Consider the following 26112-nt stretch of genomic DNA (forward strand, 5'->3'; position numbering starts at 1 on the left):
AGCCAACAGGTCTCACTCACCTCATGCTTTAAATCATAATATCCTGATTATAATATACTGGAAATGCATCCCTTCAAATGAATAAGCTTTTATTTTTTTTTTTTCAAAGTGAGACACATGGCATTTGGGGGAAAAGGCTTTACTCATGTAGTTCTGATCTTCACGTCAGTTTGCTGATTCAGGCCCCAGTGCTATTTCTGGGATCTATCTTTCTGTTCATGTCTTGGGGTTTTGGTAATCAGACCAGTATCATTTATAGCTTTTGGTTTTTCACCCGGTTGCTTCACAGAATGGTTCCAGGGATATAATTAGGTATGCACTGTGAAAACTCTATTCCCATATGCTATGTGGTCAGTTGTGCCTGAGGGAACCACTAACAGCCTGTATCAGCTTAATGGTGTCTATTGTTGGCAGGGCTTCTGCCAGTGAGGGACGTTAAGATCAGGAAATAAAATAAAATCTACTTAGTAAACATAGTAAAGAAAACAAGTTATGGGTTAATGTGTTTGTACTAGCTATTGCACTCTTAGGCTTGACAATCAAGATTGATTGTTTAAATTTCAGTTGTTAATACATAGTTAAATTTATACAAACTTCGAAGAAGCCTGAAACGTTAGAGCTGAAGTTAAGAGAGGCAAGATGCCTCCGTGTTTGGTTCCTAGTGCAGACTTTTACTGGCATAGGAATACTTGTCTGATCCCGGTTACATTTCTTAGGTAAGAGGACTTCTGCCACGGACAGTTCACCTTTAGGAGGGTTTCTCTAATACTCAATGTCATTTTCCCTAAAGGAACAGCGCTGCAGAATTTAACAGCAATAACTGTAGAGAACATCATAGAAATTACATTTCTATACCTCCAGGACTGAATAGAGATTAATATAACTTCCACACTCTTATCAAGGTATTTTATTGCATTTTATAGGAAGAATACAATTTTCTTTTAAATTATATGGGATAGTTTAAAGAACAAGATTGTAATTTCCTTAACAAACACTTTTAAGACCTTCCTATGATAGTTCATGTTTTAAATTTCATCATTTTCTCTATAGCTTATTTAGGCAAGTGTGGTCATCCATACGTGACGAAACAAATTTAAAAAGGGCACGTAATGTTCCAGTTCCGAGTTCTTGGGTGGATGGGGATGCTTAATATACATATATCGTACTTGTTCCAAACTATCCAAGACTTTTGGATTAATTGGATGCAATATAATAACTCAATTGCAATGGACACACAGAACAAAGAACGTAGCTGGGAGGTCTTATTAAAATATGAGACTTTACTCAAATGTCCCTGGTTTTGATTATACTGGATTAAAATGCCTAAAACTTCGTTCAGCTTCTTTATGTCCCCAGAAAAGAAAATTCTGTTGGGGAACTGTAGGTTCAAGGTTTCAGACTTTGATTTTCAATTCTGTTACAGTGGAATTGCCATAAATTGGTAAGAAAAGCCAAAGATCTTTTTTATCCATTTTTGGCACTGAACATACATTCTCATTCACTTCAGTTCATCACTTTTTTTTCTTTTCTGATTTTGGTTTCTGCACTTTCCTCATTCCCATGGAGTAAACCATTTTGGAAAGACTTCAGTTTTTTCAAAGGAAATAATAAAAAGCCCCTGACTTTTCCCTATTTAAAAGAAACAAAAGTCTTTTAGAAATCATTAGTGCCCGGCGTGGGATGAAAACGCATGGAAAGGTACACGTTCAGGTTTTCCAATGTGCAGGCCAGTGCTGAACTTTCAAAGGAAAGGGGTTAATGAGAAGCAGTTACGGTCTGCTGCAGTGCTCAGCTGATCTATTTCTACCTCTAGTGCCAAAATGCAGAATACACATGTATGCTGAGTGCTAGTATCAGTAATAATGGCCCTCTAAATTGGAAACAACCATTGTAAAGACACCTAACAGACATTCGCTGGTACATAATAACGAGATTGAGATAAAAATCACTTTTCTTAATTCATTTACTTTCCTGTTGCTACGCATCATGTCAACACTTGTTTGTAATTATATTAATATGGTAAGTGAAGCACCCCCTGTTGTGCCACATGAACAGTGACATCTTTGCATGTTGCTCTCTCGCATGTGCATTATATTTTGCGCTTGGCGTTGATAATAGAGCTGTTTAACCTCTCTGCAAGCGTGAGGGTAGAGTCTAGCGCTGTCCCTGCTTCTGTTTTGAGGAACCCCTAAATCCATAGGAATTAGGCTTTCAAGGTACACAGCTTGGCATGAACTTGGAAAAACATGAATTCAGCAACGAGATTGATTTCATGCTTTACCGTGTATGTGTTCTTTGTATTACAGCAAAAGTAAAACACAGAGCATGCATTTCCACCATTATTAGGACGTAATTTTAAGAGCAGTGGTGGTTTCTCCAGTTACCAGTGTTACAGATCTCACCACAGATATGGAAAGGCTCCGCATGAGATAGCAAGGAAGCGGTTTATTACAGATAAACAGAGAATAGTTCCATTCATTTATGGATTGTTTCAGGGATTCTGAAAGGCTTTGCTAATACCGCCTATTGAGAGAGAGAAGATGGGGAGGAGAAAAATCAATCTCATTTCTCAATCTACTTAAGTGAACAAAGAATCGCGCGTGGAACTGAACAGAGTGATTCAACAAAGCTCACACCAAACAAAAAAGAGAAGGAGCTTTATTTGCATAATTATGTCTGATTCACAGTAAATTTGACAGAACGTGTTCCATTCTAAGCCCTAAGGTCTTATTTGGGTGCAGCACAATATCAGATACACTGGCTGTAATGTGCTCTTCCTGGGCTAATCTAATGTCTCATGGGATATTACACAAGGGGACAGCACACACAGCTGAATGGTTTCATTGGTTTATATTCAGTTGTTGTTTGCCTTATTCCATACATCTGTCGAAAGCTACGATAGCGCACGGTCAGATCCCTCTGGGTTTGGTTTTTTCCAGGGTGGCTTCCTTATCTCTAAAATAGAAATGAAATAAGAAATATTAATGCTTTTCTGATAAGACAGAGATAAGGCTGAACCCATGAATACTTGTAAATGTCTTCAGAGGACACCTCAGAAGTGCCTAATGCTGTAAATTATGGTTTTATAAGTTATTTTACTAACATTATGATATTAGGGGTTTGGCCCTTTAGCCTTTATGCATGTATGTAACTTGACATAATGAAGGCTCATGGAAAAGCTTTCATGAGCAGTATTACGTCTGCAATTTGAACCCAAGAGTTACAGCAACCTGAAGGAATTGAGCTATGCCCTGTTTTCTGCAGCAGGGTAAGTTACTCCCAATGTTGCTGTCCTCATTAAAGGTAAGAATCTAGAAATACTGTGACCAAAGTTCTCTAAAATCACAAAAGCGTAGTTTTATCTGAATGAAAATAAGCTGTATTTACAAAATTGCTGATACTAACACAATCTGCTAGTATTATCAGGGTAAATGCCTTAAGATAAGAATTAAGAATGCCTGCTGAACATCCAAAACTCCGCAGCATCGGGAGGCACTAAAGCAGTAAGATGCTTAGAAAAACAGCTCAACATCTGATAGGCAAAAGCACAATAAATCAAAGATAAAGTAAACTTTCTAAATAAGCAGGAGCATTTAATGCTACTCCGATTAAACTCATCTTCGGGAAACGAGTAAACACAGCCTCCATGCTTTCTCCATCTTTCTGCCAATTTACTTCTTAATGGCTGAACTATTTCAGGTTACTTATTCAGCAAAGCAAGGGACTGAATTGCAACTTTTCATTTTGAGCGCTCCCATTACCTTCTGCAGGGCTGCTCAGGGCAACCGGGCACAGCCACGGCGAGGCGTTTAACGATTAACAGGCCTTTGCAGCATTCCAGGGGTGCGAAAAAGCCATCAGAAGTATTATTTTTTTTTTTTCAGCGTTACAAACATATTACACGTGACTGCTGCAGTTATCACACTGGTTGCTTTTCACAAATCTTGCAGTTTGTTAATTCTATGATACTTTTTTTTTTTCCCTGAAAGACCCGAGTTATGAGATTTCAAAGAAAATCTCCGATTTCATCGAAAGTGTGTTTTTAGTCCTTGCGCTTGTAATGGAAAGCCTTAAACTGTGAGCTAAGTGAGTTACAAAGGATCGGTTGTTCAGTTGCACTACTTAGCTCGAACACAAGTGTGAGGTGATCTACTGTTTATAGAGGGACATGACACAATTCCCACACTCCACCCGGAGGAGGGCAAAATGACCCGTCTCTGAATTCCTGGGTACCTTTTTTTAAGAACTCCAAGAACGAGTTATTTTATTTTCCTTTGTAATTCCAGTAAACTAGCATCATTAACAAAGGACAAAGCTGCTTCCGTATAGCACTATCCATTTGAAGCACCAAGTCCTCCATCTCACAGTCAGACATATGCTTAATGTAACATGAAGAGGACACCATGGTGCCTCTTTCCCCCCCAAAAAAGCTTTAGGGCTCACTCCACACTTGTCCAAGCTGAACGCCAGCATGTGTGTTGATCTTGGGGGCCTACAGAAATGGGAACCCCAAGCAGAGATAGCGTTGGAGGTATACAGACTTCCATCTTCCAGAGAACATCCGTCGTCACCTGGGGATGACATGGATAGCCGTAATGTTGTCCAATGGTTCCCCTCCTGCACCCTCTCAGCAGGGCCCTCAGTTTTGGTGGTGGGAGGCAGCCATCTAACCGACCCCGCTCAATTTCGGTGGTGGCAGGCAGCCCTCCAACCACCCCCCCTCAGTTTCGGGGGTGCCAGGCAGCACACAACCGCCTCCCCTCAGTTTTTGGTGGTGGTGGCGGGCAGCACCCCAACCACTCCTCAGTTTCAGGGGTGGCAGGCAGCAGCTCAACCACTCCCCCTCATTTTTTTGGGGCGGTGGGCAGCACCCCAACCGCCCCCACCCGCCCCCAATTTCGGGGCCGGCGGGCAGCACACAACCACCACCCGTTGCCCCCCTGGTCCGCGTTCGGGCCTCCACAGGAGCCCTCTCCCTCAGGGGCGTTGGCGCCCTGTGAGGAGCCGCCCGTACCGCGGCCGCGGGTTCGAGCCCCGAAGGGGGCGGCCGGGTTGGCACCGGGACGAAGGGCACGTTCTTCCCCGGTCCCCGCGGGGCGAAGCGCGGGTGGATCCCGCCGGGATGCCGGCGGGCGCGGGCCCAGCGCACATGTGCGGCCGCCCGGCACATGCTCACTGCAGGCGGCGCATGAGCAGACGCGGCGCGGGGGCCATCGGACATCTTGGGGCCGCCCCGCACGGAGCGGGGAGCGCCGCCGCCGGGCCCCGGGGCGGGAGCAGCCCGCCGCCGCCCCCGCGCCACCCGGCCCGCCCTGGCGCCGGCTGCCTTCCCCTCCCCCGGGCTGCTCAGAGCATCCCTCCTCCCCTCTTGCATTTGTCTTAATTCTTCTCAGAGACAAGATGGCAACGCCGGCGGCGGTAAACCCTCCCGGTGAGTAGCTGCTGCTGCCGTCGCCCCCTGCGCTGCAGGGAGTCCATCTCGTCCCGCCGCCATGTGGCCCCGCCGCACAACACGACCCCCCCTCGCGCCTCCCCAGCCTTAGGAACACACCCGCCCCCGGGGACGGCGTGGTCCCCGCAGCCACCGGGGCCGGCAGCCCCCCCCCCCGAGCTCTTTCCTGGTCGGCGGGGGCCGCTGGCTGCGGGCCGGAGGGGGCGGCGGGGAGAGCCGGGCCGCCCCCGGGCCAGGAGCCGGCCGCCCCGGGGAGCGAGCGGAGGCGGAGAGCCGGGAGCCCCTCGGCGGGTTTCTCGGGCTGGAGGAGCCCGGCCGCCTCCTCTCCCTCCGGGCTTGCTGCCGTCGGGTGTAGGCGCCGCAGGAACCAACAGTTTTGCATAAGCATTCGCGGTCATACGGCGGGAGAAAGAGAGGGGACGTGTTCCCCAGGCGGGAAGGGTGGCCGTGGGGCAGCGGGGGTCGGCTGCCCTAGGAATTGCTGGGAATATTTACTTTTCCAGCCCGGTTTATCGTCGGGAAGCAAAACCGGCTTGCGAAGCATCGCTTGGAACCGAAACAGGGTGTCGAAACTGACCTAGGGCACCTGGGTGCCTGCAGGGGCTTTGCCATATGTTTGTTTTTCTTGCCAAAGGTGAAATAAATACTTTCTGTTAATGCCACATCTATTAAGAGAAGAAACTTACTAAATTTTTCTCTTTGAATTTTTCATGGGGCAAGGCATTCCCCGAGGTTGTGTTACGCGTCTCTGAGGTGCAACATGGATTTTGTTGAGCGCGTGATGGAGTAGAACAGGTTTCGATGAAATGCCGTAGTACGTATTTTGGAGATGTGCTTGGATCAACTTAGTGTTGGATCAACAAGTGTCCCACGCTAAAAACAAGTGGGGCAACGCATCTTGCACTGGGCTCGATACTAATGAGGAGTATTTTTATCAAAGGTGGAGTTCGGTTTTACTTGTTTTAATATGTGATCACTTCTTGTCATGTTCTGTAGAGTCAAGTTCAGTTCTGACAATTAAGGGCTTGCTTGAGTAAATGCCAACTAATGTTTGAAAGCTGTTCTTTAGATTAAATCCTGATGTAGTTGGTCATGTAGTTGTCATACTGAAAGTAAATATTATGATATAAACAATTAATTTGGTTCAGTAAGTGTCAATAAAGTAAGCTGGAACAGATCTTTGCCAATCAGATTAAGTTTTAATGTCAGAATTCTACATATTAAATGAAAATCAATATTTAATAGAAGGTTATTAAAATGAATATTATTTAGCTTCCAGGATACCATGTCGCGCATGATAACGGAGAGTTTCGCTGTGTGCACACTGAGCTGGAATTGGTGAGCTGTTTTGCAGGCAAAGCAGGATAAGAACGGCCTTTTTTTGTCTTGGGTTTGGTTTGCCGTTCTCCAATCTGCTCCTCCAAGCTAAGCACAGAAGGAACAATCCTGACCACTTTGAGGTGAAACCGCTGAATTATAGTCGAGCCTGGTGGCCCCAACTATTTCTGCTTTCTGTTTTCACCTGCCTGCAGGTGAAGCCACAGAAAGATGTGGTTGCAGGAGGTGTGGTGTGCACGCGCCGCAGAGCAGCCTCAGAGCAGGGCTTCACAGTTATTCTCCCCTGACCGCTTTGTGAATTTAGAAAGTGTTACGGGATCATTGAAGAAACATAAAAAAAATACGGGGCAAACGAGAGCCAGGCATGTTGGCTGTATGCATCTCTGTGCAACAATCTGACATGGTTAAAGTTGACTTGCGGTGTGGTCCTCCAGCTCTCTTAAGCACAGATTGCCGGTCCACCGGAAGGATGTTGGTTTCCTGAAGGGAACCAATGCTTACTTCTGCAAAGCTGAGGTTTCAGAGCATCATTTCACTCCTCGTCTAGGCAGTTGGAACTGATCTGAGATGAAAGACAACTTCACTGGCTGTTAATGAGCCTCCCACGTTTTCTGTGCGTGAGCGTTGCTGTCAGACAAATGTAGCTATGTGTGGACGAAGTCAAAATGAGGAGTTTTTGAGCTGTGAAGAGGTGAGGAAAGGAGACCTTCGATCTGTAGTGCAGTGCTGGGTTTGCTCTACCACGCACAGCAGAAGATAGAGCTGCATGAAATACCTTGATTTGCACTGTGGTTTGGTTTTTTTTAAGTCATAATCTCTTGCTTTTGTTATTTTTTTGGATTAACTGCGAAGCAGTGCAGAGAAACAGTCAAAAGCTGTACCGAGAGGATTTTAATACTGCTATTTTCTCTCGGAGCCAGATCCTCAGCGGGAGTAACATGAAAGTAGCCCTATTAGTATTGGTGAAGCTGTGCTGCCTTACGCCGGTTGACTTTCTGATCCACGATATTAGGGGAGCACAATAGAGAGATTAACTTGTTAAGCATCTTTAATGATGATTAGAAATTACAATATGATTAAATTTTTATTAAGCAATTGTCTGGGGTTCTAATAACAGTTGATAATTCAGGCAAGACATTAACTTGCAGCTACCACAATACAAATACGTGTGATTTTAGTCATATTCTAGATAGTGGAATGGGGATTAGCAGAGACAGAAAAGCTGGGTGTTCTGTAATTCTGGATGTGAAAGTCTTTCAATGTGGGATCTCCTGGTACAGAACCATGCACTGCTCTGCATCATCGTCTTTCTTCTTACATTAGGTGCAGATTTATCCATTTCCCAGTGATTTTTTTTTTAATTGAGAGTTTGAGTTATGAAAGTTCATGGGAGCCCAAGCAGTTTGCAGCGTGTCCTGGCTAGTGGTCACGGGAATTGCAGTGTCAGGGACTGAATTGTGGTGGGGGTGAGGCCACCTCTGTGGGCTTCCTGGGCAGTGCGAGATCTAAACTCATAGTTCTTTCTGGTGAAGGTGTTCATCCATAGCTGCAATCTGTCGTAGCACTTTAAAAACTGGGGGGTCTGTGGGATAGTCTTCTTTCTTCCTCTTCCTGCATGCTTAGCCTTGGGAATGGGGTCTGGTTAGATGTACTTTGTTCGTTTGTCGTAATGTGGATGACTAACTAACTGAAGTGTGAAACACAATACAGGTGTGTGGGAAGCTCATCTGCATTGGCACAAAGCATCAGAGTTAATTTATTTCCTCCTGAAATAAGATTGGCATATTAAATGGATTTAAGAACAAAAAAATTGTGGAGGTGTAACAAGCATTTCATAAATTACTGCTTGCAGCAAAGTAACTTAGTGCCATGTCTGTTTTAAATGTATATATTTTTGGAATGCAAACTTGTCCATAACTGTTGGTACTTTGGGGTCAAATTTTCCTTAACTTGAGTGAAGTACATGATGTGGTGATTCTTGTATTAATCAAGTTGGGATGAAAACATAAAACTGTTGATGAATTCAGCATTTTCTTTTCCTGGGACGTTACTTGGTCTTGGGTGATGAGTTCCAATCTGGCTCAGTCTGATGGGTGGTCCCAGAGCAGCAACTTTCTGCTGTGATCAGTTGATGTGAAATGAACTGGTTGCATCCTTTCAGCTCTTCCTGGTGAGGTATCCTTATATGGAAGGGCCACCCTGGGTAGTACCCAGAGATGCATTGCCAAATGCCACAAACTCATAAGTCAGAAGAAATCATGAGATTTCAGAGTTTATCTGGAGTTACACTAGAGGGCAGATCCCATAGGATACATTTTTGGCTACGTTTTAAGATGTTGTGAATCCTTGGGATTGTATTCTTATATTTAATTGTAAAAAAAATAGTAATTGGGGTTCACATAATCACTAAAGCTCCTTTAATGATTTCTTTTTAAACAGAGAGCCCAAAGTCTGAAGGTGTGGAGAACAACATATCCCCAGAAGGGCATCTACTAGAGATATGTTGAGACAGAGGGAGGCGGTGAGCCGTGAAAGGAGTTGCTGAGGCTTAAGACATTACTATTACAACTACAGTAGCTGCTGGGGGGTACGTTTAGCCTACGGCTAATAGAAGATACCAGAAAATTGGGGTTGAACCTTGTGGAAAGATGGTTAAATAAGCTCTCTTTGCTTTCAGTTTGTAGTGAGTTAACAGCAAATTTTATGTCATATCAGTGAAAACTTGTAACTCCTCCCTGCATCTGGGCTCTTGTTTTAGGGAAGTGCATTGAGTTCTGGGAGCTGGTTTTGTTTGTATGTGTTGTTTGTTTGACTTGGGAGTTAAGTGGAGATAAATAATTCTCGCGTTCCAGCTGGACATTCTGAGAACTACATCATCTGTTAGCCAGTCTTACGTTTGTACTCAAATTACTAAGATATTAAGTGCTGTGGACAAATTTTCTTGATGCTGCCCATTCCATATTCCCCAAAGGAACTGGCTTTCTGAAGTAGACAGTCGGGCCGTTCTCTTCTTTAGCTTTCATACAGCTTTGAAATTGATGATTAAAAAAAAAAAAATCTACCTCAGTGTTTTGGATTTCAAAATTGTCTATTCAACTCAGGGCTCAAAAGTTGTTGTGTTTTATTGCTGCAGTAGTAACAGCTTTGCCCTTCATTACGATATAGAGCATCCAGTAAACTCCAAAATCAATTTAACAGCATCCTGAGGAGTAAATGGAGTGTTCTAGCGATGTAGGTTATAACGGGCTCTGATGTTTCTGGGATGCAAAAAAGTAGTCTTCTTTCTAAGACAATGTTAAAACAAAGGTCTCAAAAATGGAACACTCATTAGCTAATGGGAGATTTTTCTTCTTGTATTTTCGTAGCTTTCTTACTGCAGAATTGATTCTTATTTTAGTCAATCTGTGGTATGAGATCATAGTGCCTCTTGAATTGTTCTGTAATGATGCTTTGTCCTTCAGGACTGTGTACCAAACAGTAACTTGCATTGAAGAAATGTCATTTTTTGATATTCCTAATGGATAGGGCACACAAAAGATTTCATTTCAGGATATCTCTTCTATCGCAGAATATTTATTTAAAATTTGCATATATAGCTTGTGTTAGTTCCAAATATTTTTTCAAATAGAATAATGTTTTCCCATGCCTCTTAATAAAAATGCAAACAAGAGAGGTATTGGTGATTTCTGTAATACCAGATGGTATTGCTGATTTTTCTTTCCAGTAAGAAAAATTGCTGTAAAGATGAGGTAGCAAAGGAAAAAAAAATAGCCTTTTCAAAACAGTCAAGGCAAAATAACACTGTTGATGTAGTGATTATTGTTATTAAGAGGACAGAAATGGGGCTGTCATTATGAAGATGTGTTCGGAGATTATGCTTAAATGGCTTGTGAAGATCAGATACGTGTGTCGTTTAGGGTAATTTTTGGGGGCTTACTGCTTCATAACTGACAAGTTAGAATGGAAAATGTGTTAATTCAGTGCTACCTGCAGAAAATACAGTGTTATTAAAATTTGCAATAGAAAAGGAGAAGAGGGGTCTTGAGTTTAAGAATTTAGGGGGAATTCAGATCTCTGTTGTAGATCTCTGGCAGATTTTCCAGTTTATCTACATATCTGTAGTCTTTGGGTGCCCAGCGGTATTTAGAGATCGATGAATTGGCTCTGGATTAGCTGTTCTGTCTGGCCAGCGCTGCGCAGTGCAGAGACGCTGCCTTGGGTGCAGAAGTGGGCAGGTACCAACCCAAGGTACATGCTTTTCTTGACTGCAAGAGTGGGCTCAATAAAGGTTATGCGGGAAAGAAATCTGCAAAGACAGAGGTGCTCCTTCACCCATGCTGCAAGATAATTTGTGCAAAAAATTAGATTTGCTGGATGATACAGGCAAAAATTTTGAAATTTCAGAAATCTTGGGTGGGCGCTTGCAGTATAAACAATTGGTACGGTTTACTTCTTGCTAACAGTATTTCCTTTGTTCAGATGCAAAGCATTTCCTGTCACCCCATCTGTATCCATCATTCTGTCAAATGAGGAAAAGAAAAATTTTGTAAGGCCGCATTTGTACATTTTACTTAGCTGCTGATTATAATCCAAATAAGACAGATGCACATTGTAAGCAAAGAAAAAAACTTCCCAAAATTAATCATTCATTGTCTTCCATCGTTTAAAATGAAAATCCAAATGAAAATTAATTGATTGAATAAACCCACATGGGCCAAATACCTGCTTTTTGGCTACTCCAGAAGGAACTACTTTGTCATAAAATGTTACAGGATTTCAGCAAAATCTGCCCTTTAAAGTGCATAAATCACATGGTTTGAAACTTCAGTACCGAACACAGAATGCCAATTTTTTAACAAGAGCTGATTCAAACTTTAATTTGGATAGTCAAAATTTCAAATGGGTCTTGGTTTCATTGTTTACATCGATTAATGGCCGTAGTCATGCGATGGGTAATGAATTAGAAGCTGTTTTCAAGATAGATGTAATTTCCTTTTTTTGTACCCAAAGCACGCTAGTCTTTCCTGGGCAAAGCCATCTGCACAGGGAGAGAGAGAAATCCTTTGTTTTGGGTACTCTACATATTGAGGAATGTTTCTAAAGCTTTTATTTCCATTTTGCCTGTCTTGAGTATTTCTGTCCTACGGTTTCAATCCTGCTTTCCACTTAGGTGCCTCTACCTTTTTTTACAGCTCCTGTAACTACTGTGTTTTAAGGGTGGTGCTTGGCTGAGCTATGTACTGACTTCTCAGCGACTGTTGTTTAAATGTAAATGAATCCTGCCATTGTACTGGTGCTGTTCCCAAGTCTTTCAGTGGCTTATAAATTCACATTCCATTCTGTAGGTAGCATCTGAAGTCCCCCTTAGAGAAAAGTGGTACTTTTTCTAAGTAGCAACTGCGCTGCATTCCATGTAGCCCAGCAGGTACTGTAAGGTATAATCAGTTAGCTCAAATTAGGAGCCTCTATTAGCTTACATCTAGCCTACATGTATTTATGTTGCTGTTTTGTTCAAGGGCAGTTCATAACATTCATTTAAAATGTTTAGATTTGGGGCTGCTGCAGTTTTTCCTCATCTAAATGTCGACTGCCTGTGACAAATAGAATAATATAAAATAATTATAATTTTTTCTCTAATCAAGCAAAAGGGGTGTTGAATTGTTTAATTACTGGCTTTGCCAGCATGCAGATGGGAATGCTTTTCAGGTAAGTTGCTCATACAAAATGCCTGAAACGGATAGTAATTAACAACTGGCTCTTCATTGGTATGTTAATTACACTGCCATTTGTCCTGGTGCCTGTCCTTGTTTAAATGTTCAGTTACACTGAACTGAAGCGTTCACTTCCTGGCAAAAACAGAATGTATCAGAACAGTTTGACTCTCAGATATATGCAAATATTTTATGGGAAGAGGCATGCCAGTAAATCACTGAGCTGCAAAGAACAAAAACACTGCATATTTGTATTCCTCAGAGGTAAAAGCAAAACCTGTTTCTGTGGAATATGCAGGCCTGGTTTTGAAAAATGATCTCCAGCATTTTCCCAGTAATAATCCAGAACACAATTTCATGCAAGGAGATGATTTTAGGGCCTTGTTACTGCTGGTTCTCTCCGTTAATAAAGGTATGTGGACATCTGGGTGCTGTTAAATGCCCTTGCAATGCATGTATTTTTGAAACTGTATTGCCTGTGATACCTGGATGGAAAATCAAACTGAACTGGAGGTGCTTTTAAAACTCTGGATAAAACTGATTATTTTGAATGCCAGGAGAATTAAAGTAAATTCTTATGAATAGATCACGCCAGTAGTATCAGATCTTATTTAATTTACAGTTTAATTCCTTTGAGAATGCAGATTGTCTTCTGTTATTTGGATGGCGCTTTGCAGAGTGCATCCTCAGTCTCCAGATACTACAGCAGTAAGTAAAACCAGGCTGTGTCTGGTATGCCTCTCTAAGTTATTCAGTAACGTCCTGAAGAGGGCCAGGCTGGTGAAGTTAAGTGGCTGACCAGCACGTCAGTATGAGGCTAGTATTTTAATTTGCTAAGCTTCTGTCACACGGAAAGTGGTTAATCTGACCAACGCGCAGTGACCCTCAACACGTGGCAGAAGTCAACCCCTGGAATTAGGTGCCAATTGTAACAGTAGCTGTGGTAAGTGGATTATAGTCATAAAATTAGCTATAAAATGGCACTAGCTACTGTGTGTCACTGCCCTCTGAGTCATTTTTGATCTGTTTATTGACAAAAAATTTTATAGCTGTTGATATTGCAGAGCCAATACAGCCAGGGACGAGCTGGATTTCCATTGTTTTGTGTCCAACAGGCAAAGCTGCTAGCTCTTTTGAGTCCAACTTTAAAGACTTAAAGTACTGTTAGCTAGAAAAGTTTGGTTTGAAATGCTAAAGTCTTGTGTTCCCAACCACTGAGATGCAGCTCATTGAACAGCAGTCTGTGGAGGCTGGCCCTGGGAGAGACTTTGGGAAAATAGAGGTCAGTCTGATGACTACTCTTGTGAGTCATGTTCATGTCGTAGTATATGGGGACACCAATGGTTTCCTCAGATTTAATTATTAATTTTTTTTAAAGCATCTTTAAGAGATCACCTGGCCTTCTGTGTGTAGCTCTGTCACCCTAAAAGTGCTCTGCACTTTCTGTAGTGAGTAGTGGTTAGACCAGTAGAAAACAAGGCTGGGTAATGAAAACTTTCTTTATTCTTATGAGATTTTCGGTGGCCTTAGGAATACAATGACAAATTATTGGAGCTATGTAAAGGTTTCAGTGTTTCTGGGATAAATATTCCTCTGCTAATTTGTTTTGTTGATGTTTTCATGTAAAACAGACAATTTTTCTGGTTTACGAAAAAAAAGAAAAAATAAAATGTTTAATTTGCTGTGCAGTTGGGTTTGTGGCAACAGCAATTGCATCTTAGCTGCATCGTATTTTTGCTTACCAGTGAAGGTTTGAAGTATGCAATTTTTGTTGTTGAAATTAAAGTAAATGAACCATAGCTAAGAAAAACACAGGAGCATTTTCAAACTCTCTCATGAGGACTGGAAAATAAGAATACTTTTCTGAATGCACGGGCACATTTGAAAGTTGAACTACAGTCCTAATAATTATTAGTCAGCTCCTTTCTCGTAGACATCTTATCAGACCAAAGTTTCTGTGAAAATAACTTTGGGGGTATTCAGACCTTTGTTGACTGTGGAGCGTAGTTTAGGTGGAAGAGTTTAGATGGAAGATGCCTCCTGCGGTGGCCAGGACCTCCAGCCAGCCGGGCTCCTGGAGGTCACCATCCATGGTGCTGAAAGGGCACCAGGGTCTGTCCTCCACCGCGGCTGCACCGCAGCACGGCTGTAGATCCAGGGCTACCGGCGGTGGGTTTGAGCTACATCTCTGCGTGGGAACCATCAGCAGTTGAGGTGTTGAGGGCACGTTCCATTCTTCTCGCTCTCTAATCACGGTAGTGATCTCCAGTAAAAAAGTCAGTGGACTTCTGGAACTAAGATTGTCTTAAGTGAACGTAACAATCTTCCCCAAATGCCATGTGTTGAGGCCTGCAGAATCCAAATTTCGCAATTCCTACTCAATTCCTTAAATTTGTGTAATGTCTCTGTAGATTCTCTGCCAGCAGCTCTCTGCATCCATGTGTTAAGGTTGTTCCAAGTGAAACTGGTTCTCTTTGTTACATATGTGAGGCTGGACTGGATTCTCACTAAGAACAAAATGTGCTAGGTCAGACTTGTGCTACCTGAAACCCCTATCCAAAAATAGCCCATTACAGACATTTTAGAATAAAGTATAAAATTTTCATTATGGATACTTAGAGAATAAGATAGCAATAGAGACTTTTCTTCTTTCTTTGTTGTTGACAGGCATTGTGAAGTACTAACGTTTATACGAGTCTTTGGGGCTCCTTGTAGTTTATTCAAGTTTGAGACTTGGTTCTTGAATGATCACAGCTGTTGGTTTTATTTCTTCTAAATTAAATTGAGTGGTTTTGGACTTGCTGTACTCTGTAATGTCTTCCTGATACAACAAATGAACCTGTGTCTTTCTGAGATGGAGTAGTCTTCGGTTAAATATGTCTTGATACTCTTTCACTCTTCAACCAAGCTAACATCGTATGTTTCCAAATTGTTTCCTGACTCAGGATTTAATCTTACTTTTTTTAAGTGATGTACTCCTCCTGCTTCTTAAGCCCATTGGTTCTGAACTATAAATGGGACTGAGGCTTATGATGGTTTTTAACATTTTAGTGAAAGCTGCCAGTCTGAATATCTTTTGCTCTCCAGAGTTTTCCCCTTTGTTACTTGTGTTTCTCTCTGCAAGTTCCATGCATATTTTAAAAAAGGAGGCCATGTAAATGTGTAAGTAACGTTTGAGGTTAGGCAGCTGTAGGATGGCACAGTAAAACAAAATCTTAGTGCTGGGGTACAATAGCTGAATTAAAAGATGGGTGGTTTTACTTGTTGGCATTTTGGTTGAGTAGAATCAGTTGGAGATGTGTGAGTGGGTGGAAAGAACATTAACATGAAGTTCATGCTGAATTATGTTTTGCTTGAGGAAAACTATTCATTAGTCTCATATCTGGCACATGCCTTTTTATTCCTTCTCTAAAGTAGTATCTGACTACTTTGATGAAAAGGTTGATATGACATTAAGGAAGTGGTTCTGCCTCATCTACTGATGATGTGCAAAAGCCTTTCTGCCCTTGGCAGAACTGAGTAAGACATAGGCAGCATGCCAGTCCTCACTGCTCTAGGAAGGGCATACATGTGGTAAATGTTTCAGGGTACGCAGAGTCATGGCTCCATCTCTTAGAGCGTTATGTGTGGAGGTTAATGATGTTGTATCTGAATTCAGCTCCAGAGCTCGTTGTGTCTCCACCTAAACCCTTTTGTTGGTATTGGTTTTTCAAGGTGGTCTTAAGGACAAAATGTTCTTTTAGCATTGCTAAATTTAAAATGACTGTGGTAATTATGATTAAGAATTTCAGAGACCAATAAATTCTCACTGTGCAGGAAAACTTTTGGCTGTTAGAAGCTGCCTGCATTTTTCACTTTTATCGATGGCTGGCTATCTCCTGTCTGAGAGCTGACCAGGGAAAGAAGACAGTCTTGTGGTACAGGCACTGGACAGGGTTCAGATTTACTACAGACTTCCTGCTTAACCTCTGGCAAGTAATATCCCCATGCCACAGTTGAGTCACCTGATATTTTTTTTCCCATTTCTTTTACCTTCAGTTCGTATGTCCTGTTTGTAAGACTGTGTGTTCTGGGATTTTTTTTTTGTATGCATCTGTTATAAAATGACGTATTTGTAGGAGAGTGTGGAGTGCCTATCCTGGCGCAATCAGAGGTGGGTTGGTTTTTTTTCATTGTGATGTACTAACTGCTGTTTTAATAACAGGCTTTTATTGCAACCATATTTATGTTGTATTAGCGAAGATTTCTTTCTCCCTTTGGGAAGTAAAGGAGACAAAAAAGCAGAATATACAGCTTCTTTCTCCTTGGAAACAGCAGATATTATTTATTCCAGGCCTATGAATAACCATTAATTTGTATTTTCTTTGTACAGTAGGTATGATGTTGGATAATGTGCTTTTTAAGTGTCTTGGCAAAATATACACCAGAGCATAGATGGATAGTTATTTCAGTGCTGAACTGCCAACAATCCACCTAGCTGTAAAGTCTTAATATAGGCTTTACAACTTATTTTTTGCTATCTTGACTTATGGTTGCTTTTGTCACTTAATTTGCCTTTGAAAATGGATTAGTTTATTCTCAGCCAGTTACAGTTTGAATTAAGACTGAGAGAAAATTATTCATTGCTTTGTACACAAAAGAAATTATCAAACTGTATGAAAAATACAGTTACACAGAGTGAAAATTGTGAGATAGTTTTCAAGTGTTCATTGTGTGTTTGAGAGTAGAATTTAAAATGTAGCAAAATGCATTATATGGGGGTATTTGGTTAGTATGTTAACTGCTCTTTAAATCAAGTCAATGAGTTGTCACTGGAAGTAAATGCATTTTCAGGAATCAGATAATGATTTTTTTTCTAATGTTGAAATGTAATGATTTCGTATTTGTAGTGATTTCTTGGTAAGTGCATTTGGCTGCCACGAGTTGTTTGCTTTGTTGCATGGAGTCCCTGTAGTAGCTGGAACCTGATCACCAAGTTTGGCATTGAGATTAATTTTATATGTCCTTTGTACTTGTCTGTGCTGCTCTTCAGTCAGCAAATATCAAAGCAAAAACCTTAGTTCGGTCAATATTTGCAGACAAATACTCAGCTTGTTTTTTGACAAACATCCAGTTTGTTTATAGTGAGGGTTTTTTCAGTATAGTTCTTCACTTCTGTATTTGATGTATCCACAGAATAGTCTGTATATTTTTGCGAACAAGTGGCTTGTAATGGATGTCGAATCATGTTTAATATGAGTATGGGAACATGGAAAAACAATGTTTTGTTGTTAACGTGTTTTCATTTGTTTAGTAGGTCACTGGTAGAACATCCAATGAATTGTGTATTTTGTAATTCTGAAAAAGCAGTAAGAGCATGGCCATTACAGCTGATCACTTCTTGAAAGCCTAGCAGAGCTTACCTGGAAACACCATTTTCTCTCATATTTTAAAATTGGTAATTTTAAAAAGCAAATTATGAGATTTAGTATTATAAAAGCTGCTCAGGAAATAGCTCTGCAAAGAAGTGAAGCAGAAAAAGAGCGTTCCAAGATTCACGACAAATTCTTGGGTGTGTAGTAAAGCTAAAGTAACACTAAGGAATCTTCTACAGCAGAGCATAGCACTATTTTGTGTTTACTATATGCCTATGAAGGTTTCCCTTATGCCATAATGTTGGAGTGTTCTATTTGGAACATTTGTGGGAATGAAAAGTTCTAGACAGAAATGCAAAAAATGCAAATACAGCTACCTTTGAACTTCCAAATGCCTGTGGCCTTTTGTTATTTTTTTGTTATTTGCAGACATGAAAGATATATTATATGAAATTATCTAAAAGGCAGAATGTTCTAAAAAGTGTAATTAATGATCCTGGGGCAGTGAAAGGTAGAAAAATCACTAAGACCTTTACTTGTAACTTTTTTTTTTTGCTTGCAGAAAAATTCAGGTTTTGGGAAACTGATCATCTGAGACGAGGGTAGCTGCTCATATGGGTTGGTATGTCAGAGCAGTTAAAACTTCAGAAGATGTTCTGAAGGTTGTCCTCTGTGGGAGGTTAAATATCTCTGATAGGTGCTGGTTGAATGTTGTGGGAAGACTGGTGTACTCTTTTCAGGTGGCTTTTCAAGGTCCAGTTCGACTTGAATCTGGAATTTGGACTATAGGTTGGACTATAGTGCTCCATAAACTGGGCCTGGAGTTTGGAAAAATAATGGTTTGGAGTAATAGATTATACAAGCAGTCTATTCATATTCACTTGTATGTCTCGTTTGAGTCATACGAAGTTTTTGATCCTTGATGCTGCTATGGGAAAGCGAGGTTAGCTGTTTTCTCCCATCTCGAGGGGGGGGGGGGGAAAAGAAATGTTAATCAGAAAATCTTTGACTTACTGGAAGTTCAGTAAGGGATAAAATGAACTGAATATTTAATATGCCAGGCTCAGGCTGGGTTTTCGTAATGGAGTTAAATGTAGTTTTTTTCCCCCAACAATTTTTAGACAGACAACGTGAATTTAGAAATTGTGAGGAGAGGGAGAAGTACTAAACCACACCCTATTTTTAGAACATGTTTTGTGATGCATAGTGATATTATTCTTAGGGTGTTTCACATAAATATTCTTATTCTTGGCAATAAATTAGGATGTGAAAACACCTGAAAGGCCAATTAATTATCGTCACATCAAATAAGCATCATTTGCTTGTTGATCAAGCAGAACTGAAGTCATTAGTGCTATCAATAAAATACTGTTTAATGAAAACAATAGCATTATGATTACCCAGCAGTGCCCAAGGACACTGTAAATATACTGATAATTAAGTATTTGGTAATGCAGGTTGCTGTTCTGAATGAAATTTAGAATTAACGTACCGTTCTGAGGCACACTTAAAAAAAAAATCTTTGTAATAAATAATAAAGGCATTTGAAGGACATGAGTAAGTAATTTTCAATGACTAATTTAAATTAGAGTGGTCTAAATTTTATGTCTTTGTAGTTGGACTGCGTTGTTCGTGAACTTTCTGCAGCTGATGGGGTGTGAATGTCTCCTGAGTGCATCACAAAGGCCTCGGGTCTTTGACCGCAGCTTGGTCAGTGGCTTGCAGGGCAGTTCATGGACCGCCATCAGTGCAGTAGTGGTGCGTTTAGTCTGATGTAGTTTGACAGTCACCACTTCCTCAGAAACATGTCCTGCAGATCTTTCATGGTCTTCCTTACCAGCCCTTCCATGACTTGGCTCAATAAGATGACTACCAGTGATGATTGCTCCTAGTGACTGACCCATGCTCTGTTGCAGTAGGCAGGTCAGGTGGAAGGTACCACTACTGTCTCAGTCTGGCTCCTTGGATTTTCACATTAAGATAAATTTTATAAATCCTTGCACCTGTGAACTTAGACAATGCTTACTGTGCTTGTCCACCTCAGTGAAAATGGATTATAAGAATATTAATGTGAAACAATTATAAGAGAGGATCAGGAATGAATTCATTCACCCAAACATCTCTGCTCGTTATTTAAGAAATATCTTGTCAAAATTCTTCCAACTTGAACCAAAAGTTGTAGTCATAAATACTGCATTGCACACTCTTGCGTGCTTCTATTGTAGTTAACAGAAAATATGGACAAGAATCAAGTGGTGTTGGCTCTCAAGTCAGATAAAATGACTTACATGAGAATTCTGTGCATTTCTGGGTAGAGAGGAAAAGTAAAATAGTTGAGAGAGGGCTTTGGATTCCTAGGAAAGCTAGGCTACTGCATTTGGTTAAGATCAATTTTGGTCAACGTTGTAGGCAGATTTGTTACCCATTACCTTTATTTCATTGCATATTTGCAGCTATTCTACGTGTTTTATGTAGTTGATAGGAGTTTAGAGCACTGTCATCTTGTTTCGATGTATACGCTGGAGAACCACAGTATTGATCTCTGTGTGGTTTTTCTTGTGTATACCATTGTAAATATTTTAATAGCAGTTTCAAAATTATTTCTGCAAATTGACAGTTGAATTTGTACATGAACAAAATAGATTTGTGATCAAGCATTGCTATTTGCTTGAAATCTAAACCAACTTCTATCGCTGGAAAAAATTTGCTAGATAGGTAGTAAAAAGCCAGACTTCTTGATAGAAGATAATAGAAATATTATTTTAAAATAAATAATTTCAAGATGAATGAATAAAAAGAAGTTTCGAATGGTAACAGTAACTGCTCAATAGTTTATCTCTACTCATTATTTATTTATCATAAAAAAATTGCATAGGAATTTATAAAAGGGCATTAGCTTGTAAACATCTTTTGACAATTACCTTGTTGAACAGGGAAATGAAACAAGATGAAGAGTTTGGGGAAGTACAAATAGCAATGATTATATAAAACTAGTAATTGGTGATCTAGAGCAAGGGCAAACTATAGAAAAGGCTTGATTTGATTATTAATGAAATAAATCAATAGTGGTAGTTGGCTAATTTCTTACCTTTGTAGAAGCAGCATACTTGAGAAATGTTGCGTCCTCTGCTCATGATGTAAAAACTGTCTATCTAAGATTTTTCCAGCCCACCATGCCTTTTCCAGCACTGGCCAAAAAGCGGGTGCTTGAAGGAGTATAAAATCAGAGCAAGCATGTATGGTGCTTCCCCTGGGTACCTTCCCACGCTCCAGCCATGTGTGACTCAGAGCCTTCTTGAGCCAGGCACGACATTTGTATTTTGTAGCACTCAGTGGATTTCTTTTACACAATTTTGGGCAGGCTCCACTAAAATCCATATAAACTAGCATCCACAGCTTCCCGTTGCAGGGAGGTTTGGGGCACCCAGCGATAGTCGTGACTGGTCAGAAAGGCTTGGCAAAAGTAGTAAGGGTGCGGGAAGATAAAAAAGGTGCAGGTTGTGGGACAGTTTGATGGTAGCTGAAACAGTTTCACATTGCCCTTGAGGAGCAGGCAGGCTTCGGGTGGCTCCCAAGAGAGGACAAGCAGCAGAATGGGAGAAGGAATCCAGGTTTAGCTGTTCTGTTTTGTACATGTAGTCATGAGGATGGCCAACAAGGGACCTGACGTTGAACAAGGCAGGCACTGAGGAATGGTTGGATGAGAGGGGTTTTCTTTCTGTGTAGACAGAAGACCAATCTCAACAAGTCTTATCAATGCGGAGGCAGATGCGACAGAACTTGGACATAACTGGAATCACAGTAAAGCTGATGGTACGGTGTTGTGGGTTGTTTTTTTAACTTCAACTGGAACAAATTGAGAGTTACCCAGTTCGCTCTCTGCTTTTCTACTGAACAACGAGTCTTACCAAGCCCTTTTAACAAACAGTGATAATTTTGTGGGGCAGGGCCATGTGCAGGTGTTTTGGCTAATTCAGTATTATTGTGCTGGGCTTTAGTGTAGCTTTAGCTTGTCTTGCAGCTTCCACTTTACCTCCTGGTGTTCTACTGGCTGAAAATACAGCAAGCGTTCTGTTTTAAAAAAAGGGAAAAAAATGTCCTGTACATGAATTTCTAATTGAATGCCAACCAAAACAAGCTAAATGGAACAGACTTGTTAAATGAAGAGTTAATGGACTGAGCACGATCTGTCTCTGAGAAACTTGAAGGAAAGTCATTACACATTATTATTTTTTCATCGTGTTTGTTTGCCCAGGCTGGGTGTGTGCTTCCACAGTTTTTGTGAGTTCATTAATGGGTTAGCTTTGGCCACTTCTGCATAACAGAACAGCCATATACGATATTTGCTGGTTCTGATGCGAAGTAAAAATTATGGAAAATAACTTTGAATGTTACCTTCTGTTTCTTGCACACAACTTATAATTATGCAGTTATTTTTGGCAAATGCAAAATGTCAGAGGAGGAGGGAGGATTACCATTCATTTCAAATGGAAATGATGCATAGTTTGGGGAGCCTAATTTTTTTGTAATTTATTTAGAACTTTTGCCACATGTCACTGATAATATCAATGAAACCAGGGCAAATTAAGACAGAAAATGGTTAAGTGAAGGATTATGTTGTATCAGTGAATGATCATGTATATAACAGCCTAAGTCCAGGTAGGGTCACATTCAGACAGCATAAAGGATCCTGCTGCTGTTGACTGGTTTCACTGTGACCCTTCGTGTAAACTAAGGACCCACCTCCCTTCTTATAATAAAGGTACCATCAGTCCTGAACCAGCCTTTCGATGCCAGATTTTCATCCTCTCTGCAAACTGGCCTTTTACAGAGGCTGCCCACCTTCCCTGCCCGATTTGCATGTGCATTTTCCCACTTGTGACTATTTATACCCAGGAGACGTGCTGAGTGCTGGAGGCTCAGGTTGTGTCTTCAATGCAAGGCTGGTCCAGGTCTTTGGATTTGCTTCTAGCCCGCTTTTTGATGCACTTCCAGACTTCAGATGCGAGAAGTGCTTTTCTTCTAATGCGTTTGTCCATCAGAATTGTGGTGAAGACCTAGATGCTTTTCTGCTTGAGTTAAATCCCCCACTTCTGCAGTGTGAAAGACTCTGGAAATTTTAGAGCAGGCCGGGCACTTAGGTGACGGTTGTCATTCTACAGGGAAGATAGAAACCTTGTTTTAATTCTGAGGGAGTTTATTATTTTCCAAGACTAGAGACACGCTTTCAGAACAAGAGCCATGAAGGCCTCTTTTTTAATCTTTCCTCCTTATTTTGAATTCCAGCAGCCTCTGTTTTTTGAGGGGAATGGTCATAGTTTGGCAGGACTTGTCAGCAGTCACATGTGTTGGCTTATTAGAGGGAGCACAAGAAATAGTTCATCTAAGCCAGAGGCTGAATAGGTCGAGAAGAGATAACAAGGAATTATGAATGAGAAGTAGAGAAACAGCCAGGGAAAAATGCATGGGCATGTGTGAGAAGGTGAATTGCTGCCATGCCGGGAAGATAGCAGCAATGAAGAAGCAGCTACCCTTTCCCTTCTTCCCAACCTAAGCTTAGATAGTGACGTGCATCTTCTGTCTGTGCTTGAAGTTGAATTTTTAGTCTGTAACAGTGTCTGCAGTAGGTGCAGAGGTGCGTCTCCAGGTCGTCTTCTGGATCATGCTAAAGTCCATTCTGAGTTTATTCCGTTGGATATGGGTTTCAGCCATTTGGGCTGAAAAGGCGTAGGCAGCAAGCATGAATGTGGTCCACATCCTTTTCTTATACCCCTGGAAATAAAAATTAAGTATTGTTGATGTAGCATTCAAAATCACGTAGGAGTACTGTATGAAATAATTTTTGATGTTACAAATTATAAGATTGATATTTCCCCAACTGGGTTTTTGGGGACCATGCTTTCTGCATGCCTAGTTTTGAGTGCTTCAGAGGACCCTGATTTTTAGTGTCGGCAGCTCATCCTGCAGGGACCTTTCTTGCATTGTCCCTCCAGCTGAGCACTTACAGGAAGAAATCCCCTAAAGTAGACTAAAACTCTCCTTTTCAAGCTCTACTTCTAATTCTGTGTCTGCATCCCACCTTCTTCTGCACATCCCGGTGGTGGTGCTGAACTACAGGGCACACAAAGAAGTATGGTTTCTGCTGAGATTTCAGGACTCCACAGGTGGGTTGTGTGGAGGCACCGTAGTGGTTTTCACCTCTTTGGCTTCAAAACCTGCTCTCCCAGTCTACTGATGGTAGATAGCCCTTAGGTTTGTTATGTTGCACGAACTTTGGCATCTCCTCCAGAGTCACAGCAGAAAAGGCAGTGGGCAAAATAACTGGATTTGACCTCTGGACCACCAGTAAGGCCACTCTTTCAAATGGTTTGTCATGGTCTCTGCTGAACAGCCAGTCGTCCCCCCAAATGATCAGCTTAATCGCATCATCTCCCTACCCCCCTTCATGTATCTTAACATTCACCTGTGATGCAGGCAGATGATAAAGCTCTGATTTTAATTTTAAAAAAGGGAGCGTTTCTCTGGTAACTACTCATGGTATGCCCTCATTTTTCTCCAAGATTATGGGGGGGGACCCGCCACCCCCCCACCCCAACGTGCAGGGCATGGCGGTGGAGGAGAATTTTTTAAATTAAGTAGGATTTACATATTATTCATAAAAGCCCTCCCTATCTTAGTAGCTGTTTCTGGAACCTAAATGGTTAAAGTAGAAAATGTTAGTAATTTTGCTGCAAATAAATTGATCAGTATGCAAGACGGTTGTCACCGGCTGAATCATGGTCCACAGTTAAGGTAAACAGATCTGTGATGACATTTTCTGAGCAGAATACCAATGCTGCTACATTTCTTCCCAGAGGTTTCTGACACTTCTTATGTGCGGATAAAATTGCTCTCCAAGAAGGTTTTGTTCACAGGAAAGAAATAGCGTCTTTGTAAGAGTCTTCCTTAAAGGTGGGATTTATTATATTTCCTGATCTAGTTGTTATCGTAATTGTGTTAAGAGCATGGAAAGGAATGTTTTTTGCTTTTCTGCCTATCCTCTCTATACAGGAGGTTTTTCTGATGTGGAGTCTATTTAAAGTATCTGTCAATGGAATGCAAGTAAAACAGTGTTAACGGAGTTATCAGGAACAATGAAAATGTTTTATTTTTTTTATATTCTCTTAGAGTGCGCTCTGGTTTATAATCCCCGTAGGTAACATGTAAAAGCAGTGACTGAATATACAGCTAGGTTTTAGCATAGGTGCTTCTGTGGAATATTTTTGGCTACATGATGGCTTCATATTTTCATCGGCATATTCTAAAGTAAGAGATACGATTTAGTTTATTCTTAAATGTCTCTGTGCCAGGCAGAAATTTGCAATTGACTGCAATCAAACCTTTTTGCTGAGATGCATCTAACTCCCGTATGACTTCAGGGTATGGAAAAATACAGTTTCCAAAGAAGTTTTTGAAATCTGCTTTCTTAAAACATTTAAAATTTCTGTGTACGGTGCCGCTCAAGGGAGAGGGCACATTCGTAATTCTGTATTTAGCCTTAGATCCAATTTACTTGGAGGTGATTGACATCTCAGCCATTCTATGGATTAGCGGCTGGAAATCTGTCACACTTGTATTGATAAAAGTAGAATCTCGTTCATTTAATCAGATGCCGGTATCTGACTTTAATCCTCTTTATTACTGTAGATACTGAAGGATAAAAGAGCCCTATGGAGAGCACGCTCAGTGGTACCTGACATGTAATAGCAAACCTGGAACTAGTCATTAAAGTTAATATTCAAAGTCCGTTGAAGTCAGTGAAAGCATTTCTCTGGTGGGCTCCAGGGTTAAACCTGTCCTTGTCGGTGCCTGGCGTGTGTCCGTGAGGGGAGCGTAGCCTGGCATGCCCGAAGGGCTGAAAATAGCAGGGGCAATAGGACCTTTTGTAAGATGGACTTACAAAGTCTTGTCATGCACAGCGTCTGGTTGTATTTCAAAGCTTCGCAGCAAGATGTACGGCTGTGGTTTCTGGAGGGGAGCAGAGCGGGAGACGCCATCTCCGGAGCCGGGGAGACACCTGGCCAAAGAGCCGGGCTTCCCTGGGGGGTGGCCCAGCAAGTCGCAAATGCCTGTCGGAGATGAGTCAGAGCTGCATTTCAGGCGGTGGGTCTGAGGTGGGGCTTGAGATTTAAAGTTTGGGCTTACGAGCCGTGGTTTAATAATTCTCTGCCTAAAAAGAGAAGTCCAGGTTCATCCCAGAGTGTTGCACCATCAAGTA

The 26112-nt window shown here is 41.4% G+C and overlaps 1 protein-coding gene across 2 annotated transcripts in view; it reads left to right on the top strand.

Moving 5' to 3' along the window:
- The first annotated feature begins 5318 nt into the window (after window positions 1-5318).
- The window catches only part of ARNT2 (aryl hydrocarbon receptor nuclear translocator 2), a 108389-nt gene continuing 87595 nt past the window's right edge, over window positions 5319-26112 (top strand). For both annotated transcript variants that reach the window (XM_054214986.1, XM_054214987.1), the window contains exon 1: window positions 5319-5431. In XM_054214986.1, coding sequence (XP_054070961.1) covers window positions 5401-5431 — 31 coding nt within the window. In that variant the 5' untranslated portion in view covers window positions 5319-5400. The remainder of the gene's footprint in view (window positions 5432-26112) is intronic.

The sequence above is a fragment of the Rissa tridactyla genome, chromosome 9 (genome assembly GCF_028500815.1).
Source record: "Rissa tridactyla isolate bRisTri1 chromosome 9, bRisTri1.patW.cur.20221130, whole genome shotgun sequence".
In the NCBI taxonomy this organism is placed as follows: domain Eukaryota; kingdom Metazoa; phylum Chordata; class Aves; order Charadriiformes; family Laridae; genus Rissa; species Rissa tridactyla.